This window comes from Cygnus atratus, chromosome 5, assembly GCF_013377495.2.
Source record: "Cygnus atratus isolate AKBS03 ecotype Queensland, Australia chromosome 5, CAtr_DNAZoo_HiC_assembly, whole genome shotgun sequence".
Lineage (NCBI taxonomy): Eukaryota > Metazoa > Chordata > Aves > Anseriformes > Anatidae > Cygnus > Cygnus atratus.
The window spans coordinates 54534249-54558443 of NC_066366.1; the positions used below are offsets into that span (position 1 = coordinate 54534249).

Sequence of the window (24195 nt, forward strand, 5' to 3'; positions counted from 1 at the left end):
CCAGTGGTCCCTGCCAACCTCAGCCATTCTGTGGCTCTTTGAGGTGCTAAGGTTGTTGGGGGGGGACACGCTGGGGCTCTGGGCCTCATCCTTGAACTGCTGTTGGGCTGATGATGTCTTTGATGAACCTGTTTATTACACTGGTGGCTAAATTGTTGCCTCTTATAGAGGTGTGGGGAGGAACTGAGACTCTTGGAGGGGACCTCATTTGCAAGTTAAGACCAAACTCGGCAGGCAACAGGCATCTAAACTCTCCTGCATGTAAATTGATGCTTCTGGTTCAGCACAGCATCAGGTGCAATGGGATCATTTTGTTCGGTGAGCCTGGGATAGCTGCTAATGGGTGTGGAACATTTCTATCAGAAAGTGGATTTCTAAAGATTTTTGTGAGAAGCTTTCCTTTTCCTTTCTCTGTGGGGACATGGGGAAAAAAGGCCACGCAAAGTCAGGAGCTTGGCAGTCTGAAGTACTGTGCAAAAAGCTGGCTACAGGTCTGAGACTGTTAGGACTGTGGCTGGAGGCCATGTGAGTTGATCTGGCACGTGGTTTGCCATCCTGAACGCAGTGCTGGTACCCGTGATAATAGCTGACCTTGAAGAAATGAGCATAGAGTTCTTGGGGCTCATCAGGGATGTTTCTGTTCCCCTCCTTTGTGCAAAGGCCTTGCAAGAATAATTACTGGAGTTAAAGGGCTGAAGTTTGTAGATTCTGCTGGATATACGAAGATCTAGCATCCAGCTGTTGAGAAAGCCTAGGCTGCTGCGTTCATGCTGCATGACAGCTTTTGAAGGCAGGGTTTGTCTGGGACGTCAGAGTCCCGCTTACCTGCTGCTTCTGCATCTTGTGCAACGGCACGTGTCGCCTACAGTTCCTGCAGGAAGCCTCCACAGCTGGTGCAGAGCAGCGGGAGAGCTGTCTGCAGAAGTTTGGGAGGCTGGAGCAAGTCACAGTGCTGCGGCTGGATGCCCTAACGCGGGGGCTCTGTGTTGGCAAGAGTGCGGTGAGCCTGGAGCCCTGCTTGTGGTTAGGGCCAGCGCAGGCAGCCAGCGCCTGCTGTGGGCATCGCTTGGGTGAGATCCTGTGGACAGGTGGAATGAGAGGTTCTTGTCACTCTGCGCAGTACATACGTGCTGCAGAGACCTGTAGAAAAGAAGTTTAGTTGTCGTCTTTGATGAAACTGGTTTACTCTTAATTTTAAGTGGCTTTTTTTTTTTTAAATTGGTATCAGGCATCTTTTACAGGCTGTGAACTCTTCCTCATTTGTCCTGTGTTCAGGCTAGGTGTTAATGAACAGAAAAGTACCAAGAATCTCTGCCAGCATCACAAATGTCTGACTGCATATAAATAGTTTTATCATTAGAAAACTGGACTTTTCAGGGGATGGGGGGAGGTGAGACTGAGGGATTTTCTGGGGTTAGGAGGAGGAGTAGAAGAGAGAAACCTATGGAGTCAGCTTGCCCTGAATTACTTTGACACTCTTTCCTTTCGGCATGGATATAACTGAGCTTGTAGCAGGTACGTGAATTTGTATTTGAGTGGTGGCACAGAGCAGATGAGGACTCTGGCGAGACTTTCTAGTAATATGTAGGGTGGAATCTGCTGCAGCAGTACCTACAGGTCCTGGTCGCAGAGCAGCTCACGGCACTAAGAATGGCGATGGTTGGTCCCGGTGTCATGGTCCCCGTCCTTTTGCCTTAAAGAATGAACGACAAATTTCTCACAAAGTAGCTGCCTATGAAAATCCAGCTGTCAGGGAAAATCGTCTTTCCATAAGTGCAAAACTTTGTGCTGGGAGTGTTACGGAAAAGATGCAGGCCAGGACAGAAATGAAGGCGACGCAGCTTTTCTGGTGAGGAGGGTGCAGGTGTCTCGATGCTTGGCAAAGCCCCTCTCTGCGGGTAAATGGTGCAGATTCCCTGCCCTGCCTTGCCTTGTGTTCTTCGACAGTCTGCTTTCCTCTCTGGTGCCAGGGTGTCTCAGCTTTTCTCTGCTCCAGCCCACATCTACACCCGTGAGGCTGTTCTGTTCTCTAGGGAGCTCTGCACAGATTTCTTTTTTTTTTTTTTTTCTCCTTTGAAGGCCCCAGCAACCTTAGCATGGTTTAGCTTCTCAGTCTCTAATAACTCAGCTCGTCTAAATACTGTCCCTCCCCTGGGGCTCTCTGTCCTCTTTGTCCCTGTGTGTTTTGTTTCCCTTGCTGCCCTCTTCTTGTTGCTGCTCTTTTTTCCTTTATTTTTCTTCCGTTCCCCCTCCGCATAGATGCGTGTAACACCCCGTTAAGCGCTTTTCTACAAGCTGCGAGAGCTGAAGTTTGGGACTGAAGTGGCCCGGTGGCAGAACAAGAGAGGCTGCACGGGTCACTGCTGCTGAGGAGGTGACAGCGTGGAGAAGGTGCTCCGGAGTGGTCGGGGTGGCAGCGTCGGGTGGAGGAGCACGGGGACAGCGGCGTAATGCTGCCTGAAGTGGCTGGAGCTCGGCCCGGCGCCCTGAGGAGAGCTGCTGGTTGCTTTTAGGGAGTTACCCGGTGGTCATGGGGTAAACGTGATGAGCTCAGCAGTAACGTTTTGAATCCGTCCAGGATGGTGCGGGGCAGCACAATTGATGTATGAGGAGGCACAGCTGTATTCCTATCAGGCAGCTGCCGGGGGCTGGCCACTGCATTTTTCCATTATATAATTTGTGGGAAAGGAAACGAGACTTTAGGCTCTCGCAGCGGCAGGGACGCTCTGGCTGCTTTGCCTGAGATGATAGGTTTTGGAAGGCAGGAGAGGGGTTGTTTTGCCCTGAGCATGAATTAAATCTAAAAGGGATTTTTTCTTTTAAATCGGAGAAAACTGAAGAATTTTCAGCCTCAATAAAGAGGCATTTAAGTGCTGAATAGGATTTCAGGCCTCAGATTGGAAAGAGTAATGGCCCTGAACACGGTAAAATTACGTTAATTTTGTGGCTGGGTATCACTGTGAGCGAGGGAGGGACGTGCTGCGGGGCTGGCAAGTGCCGTGCGAGCTGAGCCACCCTCCCCTGCTCGGGCACCAGACCAGGCCCTGCCCTTGGCTCCCCACCAAACCCCCATTTTCTCTTTCCAGTGGGGTGTTGGCTCCCCCTTATTTGCCAGGCTGGCACTGGGTTGGTTTCTCCTCATGTGCCCAGCCTCCCCAGGCGCCTTTGTGCTCACTGGAGAGAAAGGCTTGCTCTGCCTTCCCCTGCTGCTGATGGCACGGCCTGCCCAGCCCTGATATTTGCCATGAGAGGCCTCGTGCGTGCAAACTTCTGTCCCCTTTGTGGAACGGGCTGTGCCTCCCGTGGTTACCTGCGGGTGGGTCTTGGCCGCCTTGCCTTTCCCTGGAGCAGGGCAGAAGGCCGCGTGCTTCCCTGTGCCGTGCTGCGAGGGTTACAGGCCTGTCAGCGCTCACCTTCTTGCTCACGTCCTAATTGATTTCTTTCTAAATATGCTGCGGCACGCAAATGCTGGCGCTGCACAAGGAGCGCTCGTAATCCCACAGCGGAGGCAGCTCAGGAAAATCCAACCTCTTGGCAGGGCTCTGCCCCTGCTCCTGGCCGCCGGTGGTCCTGCCGCTGCCTAGTGCCGACAGCCCTGGCTCTCCGAGGTTCGGCTCGCTGCTCCCGGGCATTTTTTGGGATCATGCGTGTTCAGCGTGAGGTGGGAGCAGGGGCAGAACACGGCACAGGGCGAGCACAGGGCGCTGCTTGCCGTGGAGGAGCAGCAATGAGTTAGGTGTTCAGGCGCTCTCCCAGCTATCAGCCCGCTTCGTGCTCTGAAGTTATTCATGCGGACGCGAGACAAACTAGTTCTGAGAGCCTTTTGAAGGCTGGGGGGAGGAGGAGAGGAGCCAGGGAACTCGTGTTGGATAGTCTGTTACTAAAAGTTGAACGTTAGGAACAAAATTACATGATCTGTCATGATTGCTAGCTGCGTTTTAAATATAGTGCTTACTACTTCTCCGAGCTTGGCAAAAACGGGGAAAAAAATCGACTCACTTGTGAAATATGTAGGAAAAATGTGATCCGATAGCTCTCAGGAGCTGCCTACGTCTGAAGGACACGTTAAATCTGACTTTGTTTTTGGGTATTAAGGTTATCCTTACAGCACCCAGCACGGTGAGCAGCCGGGCCCTGTGCAGGCAGCAGGAGAGGGACTGTCTGTGCCTTGGGGAGCTCGCGAGCTAATGAATACAGCAGTCATCTCCGAGGAGAACTGGAAGCAGATCGAGGTTTTAAAATCTGATTTGAAATATTAAATGTGTTATTTATGGGCTCCTATTTGATTTCAGCATTTCTGAGAGCGGGATGATGAGGAAGGATGACCCCATAGCTAGGGCTCCACCACAGGGCCCGGGAAACCTGGCTCGGCTCCTGTGAGCCTGGCGCTCAGCTACTTTTTGTGTTGATAAAAGCTCTTGTGTGCTGCTAGGGGTGCTGTGAGGATAAGGAGCTGGGAGACTGGCATGGAAGGGGGTGAGAGGAGGATATGTGACCGTCACAGATGTTTAAAAGTCGGATTTGTGTGGGTTAAACCGGGCATGCTCACAGCCTGTTGACTGCAGTTGCACGCCGCGCTGGTGCATGACTCAGATGGCTGGGTGGGATTTGATACATAAGTTGCTCTTACACTCAGGTTGGCCTGAGGAGAGGGGGTCTCCTTCTGGAGATGTCTGCATCATCAGAGCAAGTTGGTGCCTCCTTTTTAGAGGCTGCTATCTCTGCCCTTGCCAGCCGGGCTGCTCACATAATCTGTGCGAAGCCAGCTTCAGGTAAAATTGGCTGGGTTAGTGTAGGTGGTGTGCACTGCAGCTGAGTTGGCCGCTTTCCCTTGGGAGGGCTGCAGCGGTGCTTGTCCTCACCCCTGCCTGAGGTGGGCTGTGTTGGGAAGCTCATCCCTGCTGCTGCAGGGGCTGAACCACTGGAAACCCCAGCCCCAAGCAGCGGGGTAAATTCTTGGGTTTTCCATCTTCCCAGGCTCACCCTTTCGCCCTTCACCGTGAGCGTGCCGTCGCTGCAGGGAGTACCTCGTGGTTGAGCGAGGGGGCATCGGCCAGCCCGTGCCAAGGTCGGGTCTCCCCTGGGTGTGCTTTTGGGGCCTGATTCTGCTGCTCGTCGGGGTATCGGCTCCAGCAGGGAGGTGCCGTGATGCCTGCCTGGCTGTTCAGCCCCTGCGCACCACGCAGCTGGGTTGGGAAGCTGTGTGCCTGCCGCTGTAATGCGGTGGGATTGTCTGCTTGCTGCCTTCAAACGTGGTGGGGTTTGACCCAGCTTCAAGAGTACAATCATGTGAGAAATCTCTACTGCCTTTGAGCTGACTGTGCTTAGCTGTTGCTGACTGACTCAGTCTGCTGTGCAAAATGGTTCGGTATAGTTAGCGTACAGCAAAATGAAATTTCTCTCTAATTTGGCCTTTTGGGTGGATTTTTGTCCAGATGGAAACACCACTGTGTCCTGTCTGTGTGCCCTTCACAGTACTCTCTTGCCGAGCAGTGACACGTTCGTCCAGCAGCCTTAGTTCATAAGCCTTGGAGCATAGCTGGCTGTGACTTTTTTGTTGTTGTTTTTGGTTTTCTTGAACTTCTGGGCTGTCAGGTGGTGGGGAGAAGTGCCCCCGCCCCATACTCGCTGGGGTCCCGGTTCTACTTAGTCAGATTCATTCCTGGCCATCTTTTGGCAAGGCTTTTTGAGGCATGGTAGAAAAAATAAAAAATAAAAGTTACTTTAAGCAAGAATCTGCGTTTTTTAACACTGCTTTCTAGGCACTCGTTACTTTCGCTAATCAGTGTAAACTACCTCAAGAGGATGTTGTAGTTGAACTTTGGATGGATGGGAAGGGAAGAGGTGTCGCTAACATCGAAAAGTAATCTCTTTGTAAGAAAGTCAGTTAGGTGTTAGCAGTGGGCAATGGAAACAGGCCAGCTGGTCCTTAGTGTGTGGGAAAGACAAGTAAAATGCTGCCTGATTGGGGTGCAACGGGGCCTGGTCTGTGAGTAAGGAGAGGTTCGGGGTTTTCTGAAGCAGATGTAGTGAGAGCATCCCTTCTGAGCAGAGACAACAGCCCTGATTCCCTCTGCCCCATTTCCTTTCCTTCCTCTCATCCCCTAAAAGGTGCTGGGGAGCAGGAATTGCTTGGGTCTGTGGTCTGAATCCCTGCCGTGACAGGGAAGGGGGGAACCACAAGGTCTGCAAAACCTCTGTGGGCTCTTTGCTCCTCATATATCGTGTCTTTGGGGTTGGGGAAGAAGCCGTGGGAAGCCAGAGGTGTCCTGCAGCTGTAGAGGAGCCACCGTGTGCTTTTCACTGAATAAAGCAGCACTTGTGTGTTCTCCATTTCAAACAATGATTTTTTTTCTTGCTTATTTTTACTATTAACAACTGGATTGTCTTTTTGTCGGTGTGTGAAGACAGTCTGTGAAAGGGAGGAGTGGGTGACTGGGGGGCTGTGGATATTTACTTGGGGGGAGAATGGGCAACTTGTTCAGCCCAGTGATACCACAGCAATAAAAATGACAGGTGACACTTGTTATGTGCTAAGAAATATTGGGGTGGGGGAGAGAGGGTGGAACAGTCCTTAACTCTATGTATACAGTAGTGGTCTCTAAATTAGCTGTTGCATTTCCAGATAAAGATCTTGGGAGTCATAGTGGTTTTTTCATCAGCTCAATGGTAATAGTGAAAAGGCAAGTGTATTGTTAAAAGCTGTTATGAAAGCATCTGAGAACAAAACAGAACCTAATTATGGCATGTTTTATAAATTCTGTGGTGTACCCTCTTCTCGAACACTGTGTACAGTTCTGGTTGTGCCCCGTATCCATCCCTCCCCCATGCATACATGCTTCTCAGGGCTGTAAGATAACGAGATAAAGTACAGGAATTGTTCTTCTCTGTGCAAGAGAGAGGCAGCAAAGCCCAGACCATCTAGCCTGGAAAACAGATGACCAAGAGGAGCATGGCAGAGGGTCTGTAAAACAGTACGAGACATGGAGGAGGTGAGCAGGGCACAGTTATTCTCTGTTTCTCATAAGCCAGGAAATGGGGCCACCAAATGAAATGACTGGGTGGCAGCTTCAGAGCTGAGAAAGGAGTGTGTGCATGGGTTTTCTTTGTTCTTCTTCAGACAATAAACATATAATTAAATTGTAGCACTCTGCCACAGGATGTTGTAGATGCCAAAATTATAAATGGGTTCAAAAAGGATTAGACAATTTGATGGACTTTTTTTTTCCTCCTCCCATGAAGGGCCATTAAATCCAGTGATGCAGATACAGTGCCAGGCTCAGGAAGTCTCTGTGCTTGTCCTGCTCTCATATGTTATTCCTAAGTGCTGTCAGTGAATAATCCCGAGCAGCTCTTCTTGCAGTGGTGAGGGAACGTGGCAGAGGACCCCGCTTAATGGGGAGGAAGAGCTGAGGACTGGCCTCATAAAGGAATGGGAGGCCACGTGTGTGCAGAGCTTGTGTGTAGGAGTTGGTGATTGTCAAGGAATGGGGAGGCGGCAGAACTGCCTGTGGTGCAAAGAGGAAGACGTTTGCCTTATTTTTGCTTCCTCATCAGAAAACTGTTTGGCTTCAGACAGATTTGGCAGTGCCTAGGTGCTGGTTAGCAGCCTGAAACCTGGCACTTGAGGGAATTGTGCCATGTTATTGTTCCTTTTTTAAAGATTTCTTGTGGTGTATGTTTCTATACTCAGATCTTTCCTGCGTGCACGTAGGTCTGTCTGCATGGCTTGGTCACTGAATGTAAGTGGAAGGGAAACTGTGGAGGGAAGGAAGGAAATCTCTTGGTGGGCCAGCATTCAGGGAAACTGGGCAGCAAGCAGCAGCAGTTGTCTCACTCGGGTTGGAGTTTGGCTCTCAGAACTAATACCGTGTGTGCATTTACCTGTTTGTGACAAACGCTGAAATGGCTCTGTGGAGGTCCTGCATGGGTGCTCCCGGTGAATGGCGAGGGGGGCAGGTGAGCCTCGGGAGGCCTGCTTTTCTTTTTTGGTTGCGTGCTCGGGGTTGCTGTAGTCTACAGCTACCAGCCCTCCTCCTTTTTGAGAAGAAAAAGTGGATGTTGCAAATCTTTAAGAGGGAGGAGAAAACAAGCCTTTCGAAAACGTAATTTCATACTTCAAGTCTTTCTTTAAAGAAGCTCCCCCCCTTTCCCATTCCGGTACAAAACCCCAGCCATGTCTAGACAAAAGCCTGTTGTGATTAGCAGAGGTGTGATTCTTAATGCGGAGCGTGGGGGGGTGTATTCATGCTCTGATGTTATGTTAATGTGTTTCCTGCTCCTGCAGGGGCTGCAGGCCTTGTGCATGCAGAACTCCAGGCAAAGCCTGGATTGGAATCGCATGCATATAGAAGAATAATTTTACACACTCGAAGTATACATTGAAAGGCTGTTTGCTTGTATAGTTATTCAGGCTTCATCTATGGCTGCACATTGGTGCCACCTGCTTGCAGGAAAGAATGAGTGGACTTGTATTATTCAGGAAAAAAAAAATCAAGGCGAGGCCTCAACATCTGTTCTGGCTTTATTGTTCACTCTGGCCTGGGCTGTGGGCAAAATGTAGGCCACAGCTTTTGCTTTACTGCTGGCTCTTAAACTAAAATAGCGTCTCGGATCAGATATGTTTTTAAGAAAGTTTTTAAAAAAATAAAATCTGATGATGTGAAGTTCAGACTTGATATGGGTTGAACTTGATTACTCGAAAAAAGGGGAACTGTGTTGCTATCCGTGTTTTCTTCATTTTCTCTTCCAGCTCTCCTAATGGTAATAATTTTTATCGCTACAAAGTGACCTTTGTAATCATTGCTGGATGATTAATCTTTAACTGGGTAATTTTTAAAGCAATATTTTTCACACTGTCATAATGTACGATACCATGTTTTTTGTAGCACAGCACCTACAGTCATTCTGAAGCAATAAGGCCCTTTGGTCTGCACTTCCAGTGCTGCTGCTCTGTATGGAAACCCAAATAGTAGCCTTTGTTTCCTTAGGAGGATACAGAAATGCCCTCAGAGCTTTATTTGCATATAGATTACAGTGCCAGTCAGGTGTAGTCACGTATAGGAAGAGCTAAGCACTGCTTAATTCATAACTTTTAAATTAAAAAATGTTCCTTAAGTTGCAGGATTCCAGTTTAAAATATTCCCCTACGCTCAATGTTGCTATCGTGTGTACAAGGATGGTATTTCTGTGAGGTACCAGCTCCTAAATCTAGGCAATCCTCAGAAAGCACAAGCTCAAGGGGGTTGCAGGCATTTTCTGCTGACCTGGGAGAAGTCCCATGCCCAAGGAGGTGGAGATGGGCAGCAGGGCTCTCCCCACGGCTGTGAGCTGCTGCTTGAGACCCCAGCGGCAGCAGCAGGGAAGGAAGGCGGAGCAGCTTTTCTTCTAATTCTTAATTTTGTTTGAATTCTCCTGTGTCACATAGGTACCTCATTGTATTGCAGCTGTGCATGTACAATTATGCTATGAGCCTGAGTAATATCAGTGAGCCAGTAAGGAGGAGTTCAAGTTATGGGAGCCGGTGCCTCCCTTGTCTTATTTTGTTTAACAGTCATCGTGGGTACCGTAAGCAGGGGATTTTACCCTGTGCAATAAATATAAGGTCTGCATTGATAAAGAAAACGCAGGATTGGGAATGGAAGTACTTGTTTAATCTCACTTCATCAGAAGTAAATACATTTAGACCTGGTCCAAAACTGCTTTAAGCAGCATTTATAGCAGCTAAGTCATATGTCAGCTCCAGCTCTTCCCCAAACAATTAAAACATCTATTCACCTTTGTGTATTACGCAAGGCATGTTTTATGTAAAATGTTAAGGGTTACATATTAAAGGTAAGGGGTGTTTCTTAGGTTTCTTAATTTTTTTTTTAACCCTGCAAAATGTGATTTAAAGATGAATTAGTACCATTTATGGGAGGGCTCAGCAAGTGCTATTAGTAATGCAATAGCCTTTGCAGGTGGGAATTCTGCCATCCTGTACCTTGGGGATTTCAGTCTGTTGTGTAAACTTTAATAACTCTTAATGAAATACATTGCTTAGATCTGGAAACCTTTTCTTACCTGCTGCCTTGCAAAAGATCATTACCTGAAGATTTCCATTTACTGCTATGGGAAGTGCTTTTTGAAACTATGTTTATTTGTCCATGCTTGCCTTCTGAAGAAGATACAGCAGTGTGCATCTGTATCGAGCACCTGGCACTGGTCTGGGTTACCATTTGCTGCTTTAAGTAATGGAGGAACTTAACAGTGTCAGATTCCCACTCTTCGTGGTGCGTGTTGCAGTGCTGTCATGGTGGTGTGTTAGTCTGTTTGCCTCCTTTGAAAGTCAGAGGGCTCCAGTAGCTCTGAAATGCATTATGCAAACAGCAACAGCAAAAGAAAAAATAAAAAATTGCACCTGAGGCTGTTGAAAGGGTTATGGAGAAGGGCGAAGGCTGGGAATCCTCCCGGCAGAGCTTCATCCTGACTTGGGCAGGATGGAGCTGGGAGCAAGGTGTGTCTTGGCATCTGCAGGAGACTGGGATCATATCTCTGAAGGGTCAGGGTAGGTGCCAAAAACAAAGCGTAGCATGCTCTTAAGCGGCTCACAGCCACAGCTGGAGCATGCAGCATCCCTGGGCAGAGCTGTGAGACCAAGCAGCTCCCTCAAGTGCAGAAACTCAAGTGGGAGCTGGCACCGCTGCCTTGCGTGGAAGCAAAAGGTAGGCGACAGCGATGAGTGGTTCTTTCAGAGGCCTTGGCTCCCATGAGTTTATTCGGGCACGTTTCATCTCTGGGAGGGAGAAGAAAAGTAAAATGGGATGTGTCGGGCCAGAGCAGTGGGTCTGAGGTGGCCAAAGCTCCAGGTGTCCTCCCTGTCCTTCATGCTGCAATTGCACACACAGTCCTTCAGACAGCATAGAGCAGTGCCGTGGTGGAAGGAGGTCTCCTGCTGGTCCCCTTCCCTTCCTTGTCTCTTAGGGTATGCAGTATAAAACTAGGAATTAGTTGAGATAACCTTTTTTTTTTTAATTTGGATTAGGCTCCCCTGTTCTGGTTGGCAGCAGCGGGGTGAAGCTACGTGACAGCAGAGGCCCTGTCCACGTGAGCCTGCTGCTCCCTGCGCACCCGCTCTGCTGTTTGTCTGATCTCGCAGCCAGCTGATTTGATTTAATAACTCAGGGAAAACGCTGTTTGCTTTTTTTTTTTGCCAGGTTAGTTTTAGCGAAATGTGCTTGGCTTGGATGGACAAATGCCAGAGTCAACAGGAGGTGGGGGAGAGGCGGGGAGCGCGTGTCAGGAGAGCAGGGAGATGCTGGCTGAGCAGGCCCTCCTCTGCCTTCAGCAGCGGTGAGGTGTGAGATGGGCTCCAGCTGTGAAGTAAAAGTTTCACCCTTTGGCCTTTTGACTCAGTTTCTCCGAGGCTCTTGGTTCACCTCCCCGAATGGAGGTGCAGGTGGGATGAGGGAGTGGCGTTTTTACAGCTTTCCTGCTGTGTCCTGACTTCAGCTGCTCCATGGCTTGCTGAGACCGGGAGGGGTCAGACATGAAGAAGGTTCTGCGACCTGTGGAGGAGACTTAGTGCTTCTGACGCTGCTTAATGTTGTATCGGTGGCCTTTGGTAGCTTCTGTCTGGCGATGTGTCCACCTCCCTCTCCTAACAGGCGTCTTGGCTTCCCAGCACCCTGGCAGAGGTTGAGAGAGGCACGCTTCTTGCTCCTGGTCGTGCTTCGTTGGCAGACTTTCTGCAAGCGTGGTGGCTCGCAGCCTGCAGGGCACGCGCGTGTCGTTGCTCTCGCTTTGCTCTGGAGAGAGCCTGAACAAAGATCTGTGGTTTCGTGTCAGCACAAACGTATTCGTGATGACAAACTCCGCGGCACATTCAGCGCTGACCTTATTCATACAGTCCCGATTCTAGCACCAGTGCAGCATAAGTTTGTATAGAAAACAAAGTTGTGTTATCTGCAGGAAGCCCTTAAGATGCCAGATACGTGCGTATCTCATCAGGCTGCACATCAGACTGTGGGTGCTGCTCAGGGATTGTGGGGCCCAGTCCCTCTGCTGTGGAAGTACACGGTCTTGTTGACTTTGGCTCGAGGCTGTGTTTCTTGGTGTGAGGAGGAGGTCCTGACCTTGCAGGTAAATTGATACAGGGGGATTTGCAAGGGTGTTAGGTCTCGGTGCATTTAAGAAGTTCCTTGCAAGGAATTTGTACGTGTCACTTCTATCCTGTTTCTGCAGAGGGTCCTGGCAGGGCCAAACCTCTGCTCTCTGACTTGGAGTGAATGCAGCAGAACGTGCCTGTAGGAGGAAGGGAGGATTGTAAGAGGTTTTTTTTGAGTCTCTTGACTTTCACTTTCCTCTTTGTTCTTTGCCTTGTGTACGAGCTGGGATTGCTCAGGTGTGGGCTGACCTTAAGCTGGATTTACTTCTGAGGCTTTAAACTTTGTGTGGTGGTGGGAGAGCAGGACTGACATCTTCCTGTGTGCAAGTGAAAACTGGGCAGACATGCTTGGGAGTGAGGCTGTCCCTTCTGGTAGTCTTCACAGCAGGGTAGAGAGATGCTTTCAAGACTCAGAAGCAAGATAGATATTTTGTTTTAAATCAGCCCAATGTCATTTAGTGTCAGCTGCTGCTGGCTGAAACCTCCATCTTATGTTGTGTTGTTTTTTTTTTTTTTCATTTCTTTCTGTGCAGCAATCTTGCAACAGGTTTCTAAAAGCTGGGGAAGAGCTGTAGCTGCTTTGGGTGTGGGCTTCACGCCCTTGCCATGTGCTGCTCTCGCGCATGCCAGGCCTGTGCCTTGCCAGGGGCTGTGTGGGGAGCCCCCAGGGGTGGAGGACATCACCCGACAAGCAGAAGGGGGTTAATAACTCAAACAGCTGTGTTACCGAGCTGCACAACAGAGCGCCACGTTCCTATACACTGTGTGGTCAGCTGCATGCTGCTGTTGAGATGTGGCTGGTGGATATCATGTCGTGCATCATCTCTTCCCTTGTACCAGGTGAAATGTTAGTGGGCTTGTGCCATCAACCAGGGCTGTAAGTGGGACCAACTTTAAAAATGGCCTTTTCTTTACAAAGTGAGTTTTAACCTGGATCAAACCCCTCTTCTGGTTCAGCATATGGTTCATCAAACAGTTGTCTGTGCGGCTAAGGAAATGGGGTAGGAGCATGTTCTGGGGACAGCTCTGGAAAAGAGCCATGGTACTGTGCCTGGTCAGGGGGGCTGCCCATCTCTGCTAGGGTGAAGGCAGTGGGAACTTGCATCCCCTATGGGTTCTGGCACTGGAACAAAGGAGAGGAGGAAGGGTCTGTGATTCCTCTGAGCCGTGACTTTGGGACAAACAGGAGAGCCAGCAGTGGGGAAATGATTTTGAACTGTTTGCTCGTGTATCATCTCTGATAGGGAGCTAATGGGTACGGCAGAGACTTTACAAATACCTAGTGGGTAGTGTAGATGAAAGTGCAGGATTAACTGAAATGTCAGACAATCTTTCTGCCAATATACAGCTTCTTTAAACACAGGTTGCACTGGTTTAACTGCACTTGCTTAAATGAGTAAACCCCATTGATCCTAAATTGATGTTACCCTAAAAAGAGTAACCCTTGCCCTCCTTAAGTGGCTCTTTTAATGTAAAATATATAATGGATTAAATTAATGTAGCTTTTTAGCTTTGTCACTAAAGTGTAGAGTGTTTGAATTCACCCTGTTAACCTTTGTGCAGAAGCAGAGGATGGGGGAAGGAATTCCCCCATGTTGGTGGGCCTTGTGCTGTGTTTGGAAAGATATAGAAAAGGGATGTAATAATCACTCTGCAAAAGCTGTGCCATGCCCTATCCTCTCTCCTGATGGCTCTCGCTCTAAAATAACCATTTCAACACACTTCCGAATTCTGAGCAAGCTCTTAAGCTCTTCCTTGCTATGTCATGTAGCAAGGGTCCTGGTGCTGCTTGTATTTCAGGGGTCAGCACTGGGCTGCTAGGAGGAATAGGTGCTGGGTCTGCCTTGCTTGCAGGGGATGGAGGGCGAGGGTCTGTGGGCTTTGAGGGGTGATGGAGGGGAGGATATGGGGCTAAGTGATACGTGGTGCTAGGGAGGGAGTCCTAGCCTCTGGGGGTGTTTGCCCTCCGTGTTCTCTGATGTGTGTTGGCCTTTGTAGGTGCGTCTGTCCTTTGCAGAGTTCTGACTTAACCCTGGTGTGTGCCTCGTGCTGGCCTCTGCTGAGGAAGGAAGGCTGAGGGGCGTGCGCGGGCTCGGGCTGCTGCTGAGGCTGGTGGGAGGCGAGGGGAAGAAGCGGGGCTGTGGTACTTGGGCAGGAGGGGATCCTGCGGACAGCATGGCGCCTCGCGTTGGACTTGACGATGTTTGATGATTTGCAGAGAGTTCCTCTTCAAGTGAGGCCCAGCGGGAGGCTTATCCTGGCCAGAGGGAGGGAGTGGAAGGCTTGGACATGGGCAGCCCCTAACGTGAAGCACTCCCCTGGCAAAGGAGGTCAAGGAACGTGTTTCACCGGCCACCTTGATGCCATGAAGTCCCTCAATACCACCTTGCCCTGGTTGCCACCTCCCAGGCTTTGGGGATGGCTGTGACCTTTTTGTGTTACCTTCCCCTCAGGGAGCAGCCTGCTGAGGGGACAGCCGGGCTCCTCTGTGCCGTGTGTGGCAGCCTCCTGGCGTGTCAGGGAGCAGGCGCAGCCTGCTGTGCCGGGGGGAGACCCTTTCCCTTCTCCTGGATTAGGCGTTCTGGCCAGTTTAGTGAGCCAGGCTGATGGGTTGCCATGGTGTGAAGGCTTGCTGGCAGAATTTGGGCGCCAGACTCCTAAATGGGGATGGGTTTCTGTCGCGGGGAGGGGTGTGGGATTGGGGTTGGGAGGGTTTAGCTTCTGGAGGCCTGCCCGATGATTTCTGCCCTTGAGTATTTTTATGGGATGTGGAAGTGCTTTTCAATGTAATGCCAAGTGAGGAGAGAGCCTTCTTTCTGTATATTTCAGACCCTGCAATGAACTAAATAGCAGGACAGACCCTGCTGTAGGGAGAGTGAGGAGTGAAATTTGATAAGGAGGCTTAAAGCTGCCTTTTCCTTTGCATTTCTGACCTAGACTTGGTATGGGGCAAAAGTAAAAATTAATCCCAGAAGTATGAAGGTTTTTTTTTGGTAAAGTTCAAGAAATGTAATTATAAATTCAGACACCTTTTCTGTTCTATATATAGCCCCAGTCTCCACCCCCCATCTCTCGTCTTTTCTCACTCCTGTTTTTCTGCCTAGTGTAGAAAGTAATGATCGTGCACAGGGCACAGAATACCTTGGGTGTGCAGTTGCTACCCTTTTTACACAGCCTTTTCCTTTTTTTAAAATATTATCATGATGTTTGGATATTAATCCTAAGAAATCAGTGGTGAAAATAAGTTTTTTTGGCAAGGCTTGAGAAATAAGGTAGACTCTGGGTAACTGAAAGTAAAAATTTTAGTTCAGTGTAAATAAGCTATCGGCCTGTTTTTTTATGCATGCTATTTTTGCTATATATGCATGTTTTTGCTTTAAACTTGTTAAAGTATTTTTGTCATTTATCCCTAAATGTTATAAGCTGAGCAGATCTAGTGTTAAAAACAGTAATCAAACTGTGAGTGCTCATCGCATTGTAATTGTTGAACTTTCTGATCTGTTCAGAAGGCTGGGTGCTGGCAGGCTCCTGTTTCTGTCACAGCGGAGACAGAAGAGCAGATAATGTCCTGATTTCATACCCGTGCCACGAGAGAGGAGGGTCCTGGCATTGCGTTTTCCATCAGAAGATGCAGAACTTTCCTCACCTGTTGCGGTGTTTTTCAGCGCATCGTGAAATGGTGGTTGTCTGTCATTGTGTAGCACAGAAAGAATAGCGTCGTGTTGAAACGTTGCATAAAACTTCAGCGTTACGAAGTTCTGTAGTGGAAGTAGTACTGTAGGCACCCGTTCATAACAAGACCTGCAAGTTGCTCTTGGCCAGGGTGGGTGGTTGAGCTGGCTGGGCGTGCTGACTCAACAGGGCAAGTTTCTTTCTCTTCTCTTCTCCTCCTCCTCCTCTTCTGACTGCTCATCACCCAAGAACAGCAGATTCACGAGAACTTGTTGTTGAAACTTAACCTTTACCTTGAGGTTCCTCTTCAAAGTACGTGCAGCTGTGGTTCTTCACTTCAGACTTTCAGTGCTCTCATGCTCAACAAGTGTTAAGTTGGCTAAAAACGGACGTGTTTTCAGGAGCGTGGGTGTGCGCAGACAGTGGGCGTGATGCACGAGAGCTGCTCTGAATGGGTTGAGCAGAGGGCCTGATTCTGCTGTGGGACACCCAGTGTTCCTCTGGTGGGCGTGCGGATACACGGGGGATGGAGGCACAGCAGGGCTGTAGGGATGGATCTAGGAGAAGGCTCTAGGAAGTGAAATCTGGAAGGCTCATCCGTGTGCCTACCCTGAAGTTTTAATCTAAGTGCACAGTAAGGTCTCCTGACACTAAGGGCTTGGAGCCTGCTGCCTGAGCCTAACTCCTCCCTTTTTCATTTAACAGTGGCTGGAAGAAAAATAATCAAGTATGCTGGAAGAGAAACATTAATTAACTTTTAATTTAGATCTAACATATGCTTCTTAGTGCGCTGCATGAAAGAGTGAGTGTGCGGTATCTGTCATGTTATACAGGGGGTGACGCATTGAAAAAAAACACAAGGAAAAGCCTCAGGTCTGAATGAGAAGATCAGCTTTTGACTCTACAGATGGGTTTCATAGCTTGATTAAAAGCTGCAGATGTGTGATAAGTTACTTTTGTATACATTTTGCATCTGAAATGACTTTCTCTATAACTTGGATTGTATCTGCTTTCTCTTAAGCCAAACTTGCAAGACGAAGTCAGGAGAGAGAGAACCTCGGCATGCTGGTCTGGTCGCCTAATCAGAATCTCTCTGAAGCAAAATGTAAGTCTCTTCAAATTCTTCTTTCTCCACTTATCATAAGTGTATCACTTAAAGAATGTGAAGGTGCCACTTTCAGTAGAGAGGTTATGTCTGTGACCTTTTTATTATGCTTTGAAATTAATTTGAGCGTTGGAAAAAAAGAAAAGCCTACAAAGCAACCCTCCAAAAGAACTTTGTTCCCTTCAGGCAGTTGTTCAGTGTAGCAAATACACGGAAACAGGGAAAGCAGGAGAGAAGTGACACTTTTTTTCTTGGCATGAATTCTTTAAGATACTTACTCTCAGGCCTACATGATCTTGTTTGCTGGTGCTGTAGAAGATGACAGAAATAACTGCTGAGAGCAAAATGAAAAGTGTTTTAGAATTATGGGGTGGCAGAAATCTGTGGCAATTTGTAGTACCTTTTTCTGATAAAGCCACAAATAAAATTCACATCTGGAGCTCATGGAGGTTTAAATGCCAGAACAATTGCAGTGCCTTGGAATTCCACGTGAGGGCAATTACCAGCTCTGTGTGTGTATTTGGGAACAAGTCTCAGTGCTGTTGCCAGATGGCAGAACTAGTGTTTGAAAGGTTTGTCTAGCTACAGTTGTCCTCATGAATAAGTGGGACTCCTTGATTAAAGGACTGCTGTTTGAATGCAGTAACTAAAGCTAAACGTTTTTAGGGGAGGCAGCTGAAAGAGGCTATTTTTGATCTTATGCTTGTACCTTTTTTTCTTTCTGAATCTGGGACCAAGAATAAGAATCTTACATGCCTGTCCTCTGCAGATGTTTGTGGTGGCAGTATTAAATTGATAGACGGCTTTTCCCTAGGCCCAAGGGCTGAGATGCATCACAGCACCATTGTGAGGCCTCTGCTAATTAAGGCAGTTGAGGCTGCATAAACTGGCTCGGTCAAGAAGTGGCTGGGATCTGCCCTGGGGCATTTGGTCCACTGAGGAAGTTGCCCCTTAAGTTATAAAAGGATAATAGTACCATAATCTGCAGATAAAAAGGGCTTTGCAAGGATCATGTTTGCCTTCTCCCTTACCAGTGGTGTCTTGTCTGCTCTCTGCTGGCTATTGCATGCTGAACTAAGTAAGACCGATGAGCAGAGGGATACATTTGACAGTTACCTGCAGCTGGAAACCTGTGAAGGGGTATAAGAGCAAGAAACCGGTGCCTCCACCAGGAGGCAAAACTGCACGGGTCATCTGTGACACAGGATTCCTGTAGCTGCCTCTCAAGTCTGAGAGTCTTCTGAATCTCAGCTGTAATTTGAAACATTTAGTTTTTGTCTGGGTTTCTTAGAGACAGAGAGAGAATGGAGGAGGAAAAGAAAGGATTAGTGGAACTGAGTAAAATCTTCAACTCAGTATTGTGGTAATTGGCACAAAATATGCAAGTATATTACAGAGTAAAAAGGATATGATATCTGTTAAGATGTCATGAACCTAAGAAATGAAAAACGTAGTATGACTGATTTAAAAACTAGGTAGCAGTTGACTGTTGCTGGCACAGCAAAAGTTGGGGAAAACTTGTGAATGTGAGGGCAAGGAAAAATTTCTCATAAGACTTGATTAAAATTTTAGTAACAGCGTAGGCACATCAGTGATTTTACCTTTCAAAAAGATACAGGAAAAAAATGAATGAATATTTCATACAGTGTTTGGGGGAGAGAAGTATAATCCTCTTGTGCAATACGTGACATACAAATATCTCCCGGGCACCTAGCTGGGTGTGGGGATGTGGTTGTCAATCTGGTAGCAGCAAGCAGCCAAGGATCACTGGGAGAGGTGGCTGAGGGGGCCTGGGGTTTGGTAGGAACTCTCCAGCAGGTGGGGAGAGGGCAGCTCTGCAGGGAGGGAGAGAACAAGAACAAGGTAAGAGTGGACATTTCTTTGTCTTAGCTCAAATTGAGCTGACAATACCGAAGGAAGTATCAGTCATTCCTACCTCTGCCTGGCGTTAGCCAAAAATGAACTATGAAGAAGAAAGCACTGCAGTGCTCTGCAAAGTCTGTAGAGCATTCGGTGTATGGCATGCAAAGTTCCCTAATCTGCTTCGTGGTTTACGAAGAAGGAGCATCAGGGGAAAGGAAGTCTCTTCAGCTGTTCTGGTGTTCACTTACCAGTCTTGGCATTTGCTGACGGAGAACGCTAATTAAATGGGGTCTGTGAGAATGCCTAATAGGACTGATGATCCACACTTCCATCAACGATATGGGGTTGATACGGGATTGCTGTGGAGAGAAACTGAGGGTAAGCCGTAGGTTGACAAGATGGTAAATAAAGCGAACACTGCCGCTAGTCTTACAGAATGCTTTGGGTCTTTTTCCTAGCTTGGACTGATGCCAGCGTAGTGGGTTCTTAATGACCTGACTGCAGAGTTACAAGTCTCAGCGCTGAAAGCTCTGGCCTTACCTTCTTTATCAAGACTGATATTTGGAAAGAAGTAGCTTGGAGTGCAATTCTAGGGGCACAGTGGGCAGGTAATTTGGCAAGGGCTTCCCAACGTCGTGCTTGGCCCCGAAGGGTGATGTGGGATAAAGAATGAGGTGGTAACTGGAGTGGTTTGCTGCCTCCGAATCCTGCAGCATTCAGGAAAAAAAAAAACGCCAGAATAGCGGCTTTAGTATGGAAAATGTGAGAAAAGAATGGAGAATGGGAGCTACTGAAATGTTTTGAAAACTGAAGACGAAGCAAACTCCATCTGTTCAGTTTACTGAGTAGAGACTGAAAGGGGACTGTTGAATTTTCTCAAAGGAGAATTTTGACATAGTAAAAGATGTATATAATGTAAATAAAGGGCTGCAGGAAAAGTCCACAGAGACTGAAATAAAATTCCTGAGTGTGTTTTTTAATTTTTTTGATTGACTATTGGAAGTTATCCAGGGAAGTGAAGGATTCCCTATTTCTTGATGCCTTTTTAAACCATGGGTTTTTGTGATGTGTGTTATCCTGGGAGGGGGAAATCATTGGCCATATAAAGTAGGAATGGAAGGAGTTGGGGTCTCCAGAAAGTTGGCATAGCCCCTTGGTCTGTAAATGCTGTGAATCCTAGCTAGGATTTCATCCATCCTATTCTTGTGGTAAGAGTCTTAGGGCTTTGCTGTGTTCCTGGGGCTCCGTGTGAAGGTGGAAGTTACCGCAGCACACGCTAGTGATGGCTCAGAGCTGGTGGGTCCCACGAGCAGAGCAGTTCTGTGGAATCAGTGCGGCCTCCTGGGATCCACCTCCAGGACCCAAGTGCCACAGAAAGCTGCGAGCAGCCCTGCGACAGTGCCCGGAGCTGCGCGTGCTGATGTCTGGCGGAGGTGCGTGTCTGCGGGTCCTCTGCAGGCTGCTGGAACGAGCCCTGGAAGGACCGGCGAGTCTGCCCTGACAGCCTGGTGGGGGAACCCGCGTGCCTGCTGCTCCAGGCTCGTGCAGGTGGTTACGGGTTGTCTGCGTCCCGTGTGCTGGCACGTTGGAGGAATTGATTGCCTGGATGCCACGAAATAATGGATATGGTAGAGAAGATTTAAAAAGAGGAAAAAAAAAACAACAACAAAAACACACACAGACAAAAGTATCTGTTGGCACATTGCTCACTTTCTTATCCTGGGCCTTGTTAACCATTAATCCTGTACAAACTGCTTACTGCCCTGCCCCGTATTGATCCCAAAGCCGAACGCTGCCAGCGTGGTCCTTATCTACTGTTGGGCTCCTCTTTCAGGGAGTATAACAGTTGCCAGAGGGGGGTCAGGAACAGCTCGGTGGGAGACGGGCATCCGCTCTCTTTGCCTGGCATGTGGGAGGTGGGGAAGGAGAGGCAGAGAGTGAAAAATGCATTGTAATGATGCTGTGGAGATCCTGCACAGGAGTTAGCTGGGCCAGCATGAAGCTATTTATACCGCAGCAGCGTCTATCGCTGTGCCAAGTGCTCCAATGGGTGGGACCATAAAAATGGCACTGGGTTGGTTTGGAAATAAGCAAGTGCTGGCATGCTGCAGCTGCCCAGGAGGAAGGGATGGAAACCGGGCAGGAGAGTAGGATGTGATGAGTGCTTTTATGCATCTGTAGTTCAAAGGTGAGCTACGAGAGGAGAAAGCTGTATTGTTTAGCTTGTGATAAGCTCTGTTTTGAAAGCCATTTGTCTGCTCTCTTCCTGACAGCACACACGTGCCCTGGATGTGAGGTTTGGTTCCTCACCGTTATCGGGACGTGGGGATGTTTTGGTGGGTGTCCCCCGTGGACTTGCGGCTTCTGGGTGGTGCTGAAGAGGCGGCCCTGTCCCCAGCACCCCTGGGAGGGCAGGTCACGGCTGCCAGCTGGGTCCCCTGCTCTTGTGTTCGACCCGATGGCAGAGCAGTGCCCCAGCTTCGGGCGCTCCCCAGCCCTCCCTCTGTTACCCTGCTTGCGGGACTGCCCCCGCCTCTCCTTGTGCCCGCTTCAGCGTGCCTGGGGAGACCGCAGCCAGCCCCCTTTTCCCCGGGCAGGACGGTGGATGTGCCCGGGGCACCTGGGGACGGAGGCATGCCGGTCGCACGGAGCAGCAGGTGCTCCAGCACCCTCGCCGTGCGCCCGGCCAAACCCCTGGCTGGGGACAAAAGGGGCTGGGGGGGGTCCCGAAACGTGCTGCAAAACCCGATCCTGGGAAGGCGGCAGCGTGCCAGCTGAGGCTCTGATGGAGAAAGAAGTGCTGGTTGCTATGGTTACTGGGGATGTTAACCCTGTGGGGTGCGTTTTGGCGAGGGGAGGGACCTGTCCCCGCTCAACAGCGGTGCCCCAGCCCTGGGAGCGCCGAGTCGGCCTCTGGGAGCTCAAAGCCTGGGTCCTGCCAGAGGCTGTGAGCGTGTGCTGGTTGTTAGCCTGCCAGCCACTGCCTCGTGGGTGAGAGAGTTTTGGTAACCATCCTCAGGTGCCACGGAGAGGTGGATCCCCAGATTTCGGAGGGCTGGCTGCTTCTAAGTGACTAGAGGCTGTCTCGAGCTGTGGTTCGAGGGTTAATCTTTGCATAGAACAGGCTGTGGTTATTCTTCCCTTTCTCCTTTAAAAGGATGTGACACGAGCTTGAAAATCACCTTGATCTGGATTTTCTAACCTAAACTGACAGAATAGAGGACAGGAAGATATTCGTCTTCTCAGGGTGCTGAGCATGGCTTTGAGAAGGCTCGACATGCTCTGTGTTGAGTTTCTGTTTTCAGTGGGTAGCCGAGCCAAATGGCTCTAAGAAGGGCTTCTGCTTCCACGTATCCTTTCACCCTCGGCTCAGTTATTTTGGCCTGTGAATTCTGTGTGGACATACGACTCCATTAACTGCCATCATCAGTTCTCATTTTCCTCATTTCCTTGGGGCACAGGGTGCGCTAGCAATAAATAAATGTGAGCGGAAAACCACAAATGGGAGAGACGAGACCGGGGAAAGCGATCTTAAAATTTCCCCTTTAAAAATGAAGTCTCTGTTTAACAGGATGCGTTTGAAATGGGATTAATGCTTCAGAGGTACCCAGGAACCAGCGCAGCCCTGTGCCCCCTGCAGCAACAAAGAGGAGGATGGAGTCCCGTGTGTGTTCAGCAGCAGCAAAGCTGCTTTGTCCCTCCTCTCCAACATGCTGCAAGCAAGGTCTTTGAAATAGCTGGAACTGTGGTTTTGATGATTTCCCCCCTTCCCTCCAATCCCCCTTGCTGGAGGGTTACGACCCAGTGATCTGGTTTATAATGCAGCCCCGCGGAAGGTTGCGTTGGCACGGAGAGCGCAGCCCCCTTGGCTCCGGGGTGGGAGAGTGGGAGCAGCTCAGGCTCTGCCACCAGAGAGAAAAGTGGCGTTGAACTCTGAGCCGAGCTTAGGCTTTTTTATTTGGGGCTGGCTGAGTGCGGCGGGAGGTTTTGTAAGATGGAGCGTGTGTATTGTGCTTTTTTTTTTTTGTTTGGGGTTTTTCTTCTTGTTTGTGTCTGAGGGTTTTTGTTAGTGTTTTTTTCCCCCTTTTGTTTTGAGAATAAGAAAAATGTTAGCCTTAAAAATAGCTGCCCGGTAGATCCAAAGCTTCCAGGTCTCTGAGGGGTGGACTTCAGGGGTTATAATTCTTGCCTGCAGCTAGATGCTCACCTTTTCTTGCTTCCAGGGAAGACAGAAAGGAAACAAAACAAAAACCCTACAAACAACCCCCTGCAAAAAAAAAAAAAAGGCAAAAAAAGGGCAAAAAACACTTCTGATCTTTCTATTTGTATGTGTTCCTTCCATTCCTTCCCTAGAAATACCAATTTGGCTGTCCCAGTGACAGCGAAAAGGATTAATGGAAGAGCAGAATTGGGTTTGTTTATTCCTAATCCAAATTTCATATTATGCAGCGAACCTGGCAGCTGTGAAGCTTGGATGCAAATACCATAGCTGAAGAATACAAGTCCATGAATCCAGAAATGAGATAACTGGTGTTTAATTTAGGATTCTGCTCGAGTGTAGCTATAGAAATAATAATGGCCACTTCTACCAGAAGCTGCAGTTGCTGCACTTAAGAAAATGCTCAAATATGAAGGTAGGCAGCATTTCATTTCAGCTGAGGCAACTTTTGGTGCTTAAAGTGTCGATATTACCAACAGCAAAACAAGATAGGCTTCAAAGGCTCTGGGTGTATCCCAGAAAATGGCTGGGTTGCCTCAAACTTAGCTGCAGTTCCCCCTTTGTTTGTCAGCTGCTGTGCTCGTTGCTGTTGCAATGCCGTGTGGAAATCTCAGAGCAGCTCTTTCATCATTATTACTGCAGGTTGATATTTCTGGATCCTGGATGCATATTTAAATGAAGATGAGGCTTTAACCCTTTCACAGCAGTGGTTTGTATTAGAGCCGGGAAAGCAATTTAATTCGAAAGGACTGGTGTGCGCGCGTGTGTTTGGGGTGCATTTCACCCAAGGTACAGTGGACTTTTTCAAACAATAAAGAAAAAAATAAAACCCCAAATTCCCCAAAACCCCCCAAAAAAGAGAAATGTGTTGGAGAGTATCCAGGAAAAGGGCGTCTTATCTAAGGTAGCTGTGTAATCCCGGAGGAATTTTTGCTGCTGTGCTGGGAGGGGGGGGGGGGCAGTCACCAGTTTCTTCATGTGCCTTGTTCTCTCCTGCCACCTGTTTGTTCCTCTTTTTCACTGCAGTAAGAAACAGGCCTCCAAACGTGTCGAGATGACCCAGTTTGAAAATGCCAGCTGCCACCGCGGTTGCGACTGCAGGGACTGAACCAGAGCTGGCACTGGGAAGAAATGCGTGTTTTGTTTTTTTTTTTTTCTAAGAGAAGTTTAGAGACGAGATGACGTGGATGT

At 48.8% G+C, this 24195-nt stretch overlaps 1 protein-coding gene across 1 annotated transcript in view; it reads left to right on the top strand.

The window, feature by feature from the left end:
- The window catches only part of RCOR1 (REST corepressor 1), an 85861-nt gene that overhangs the window by 25714 nt on the left and 35952 nt on the right, over positions 1-24195 (top strand). The window contains exon 3 of the mRNA XM_035551196.2: positions 16839-16922. Coding sequence (XP_035407089.1) covers positions 16839-16922 — 84 coding nt within the window. The remainder of the gene's footprint in view (positions 1-16838; positions 16923-24195) is intronic.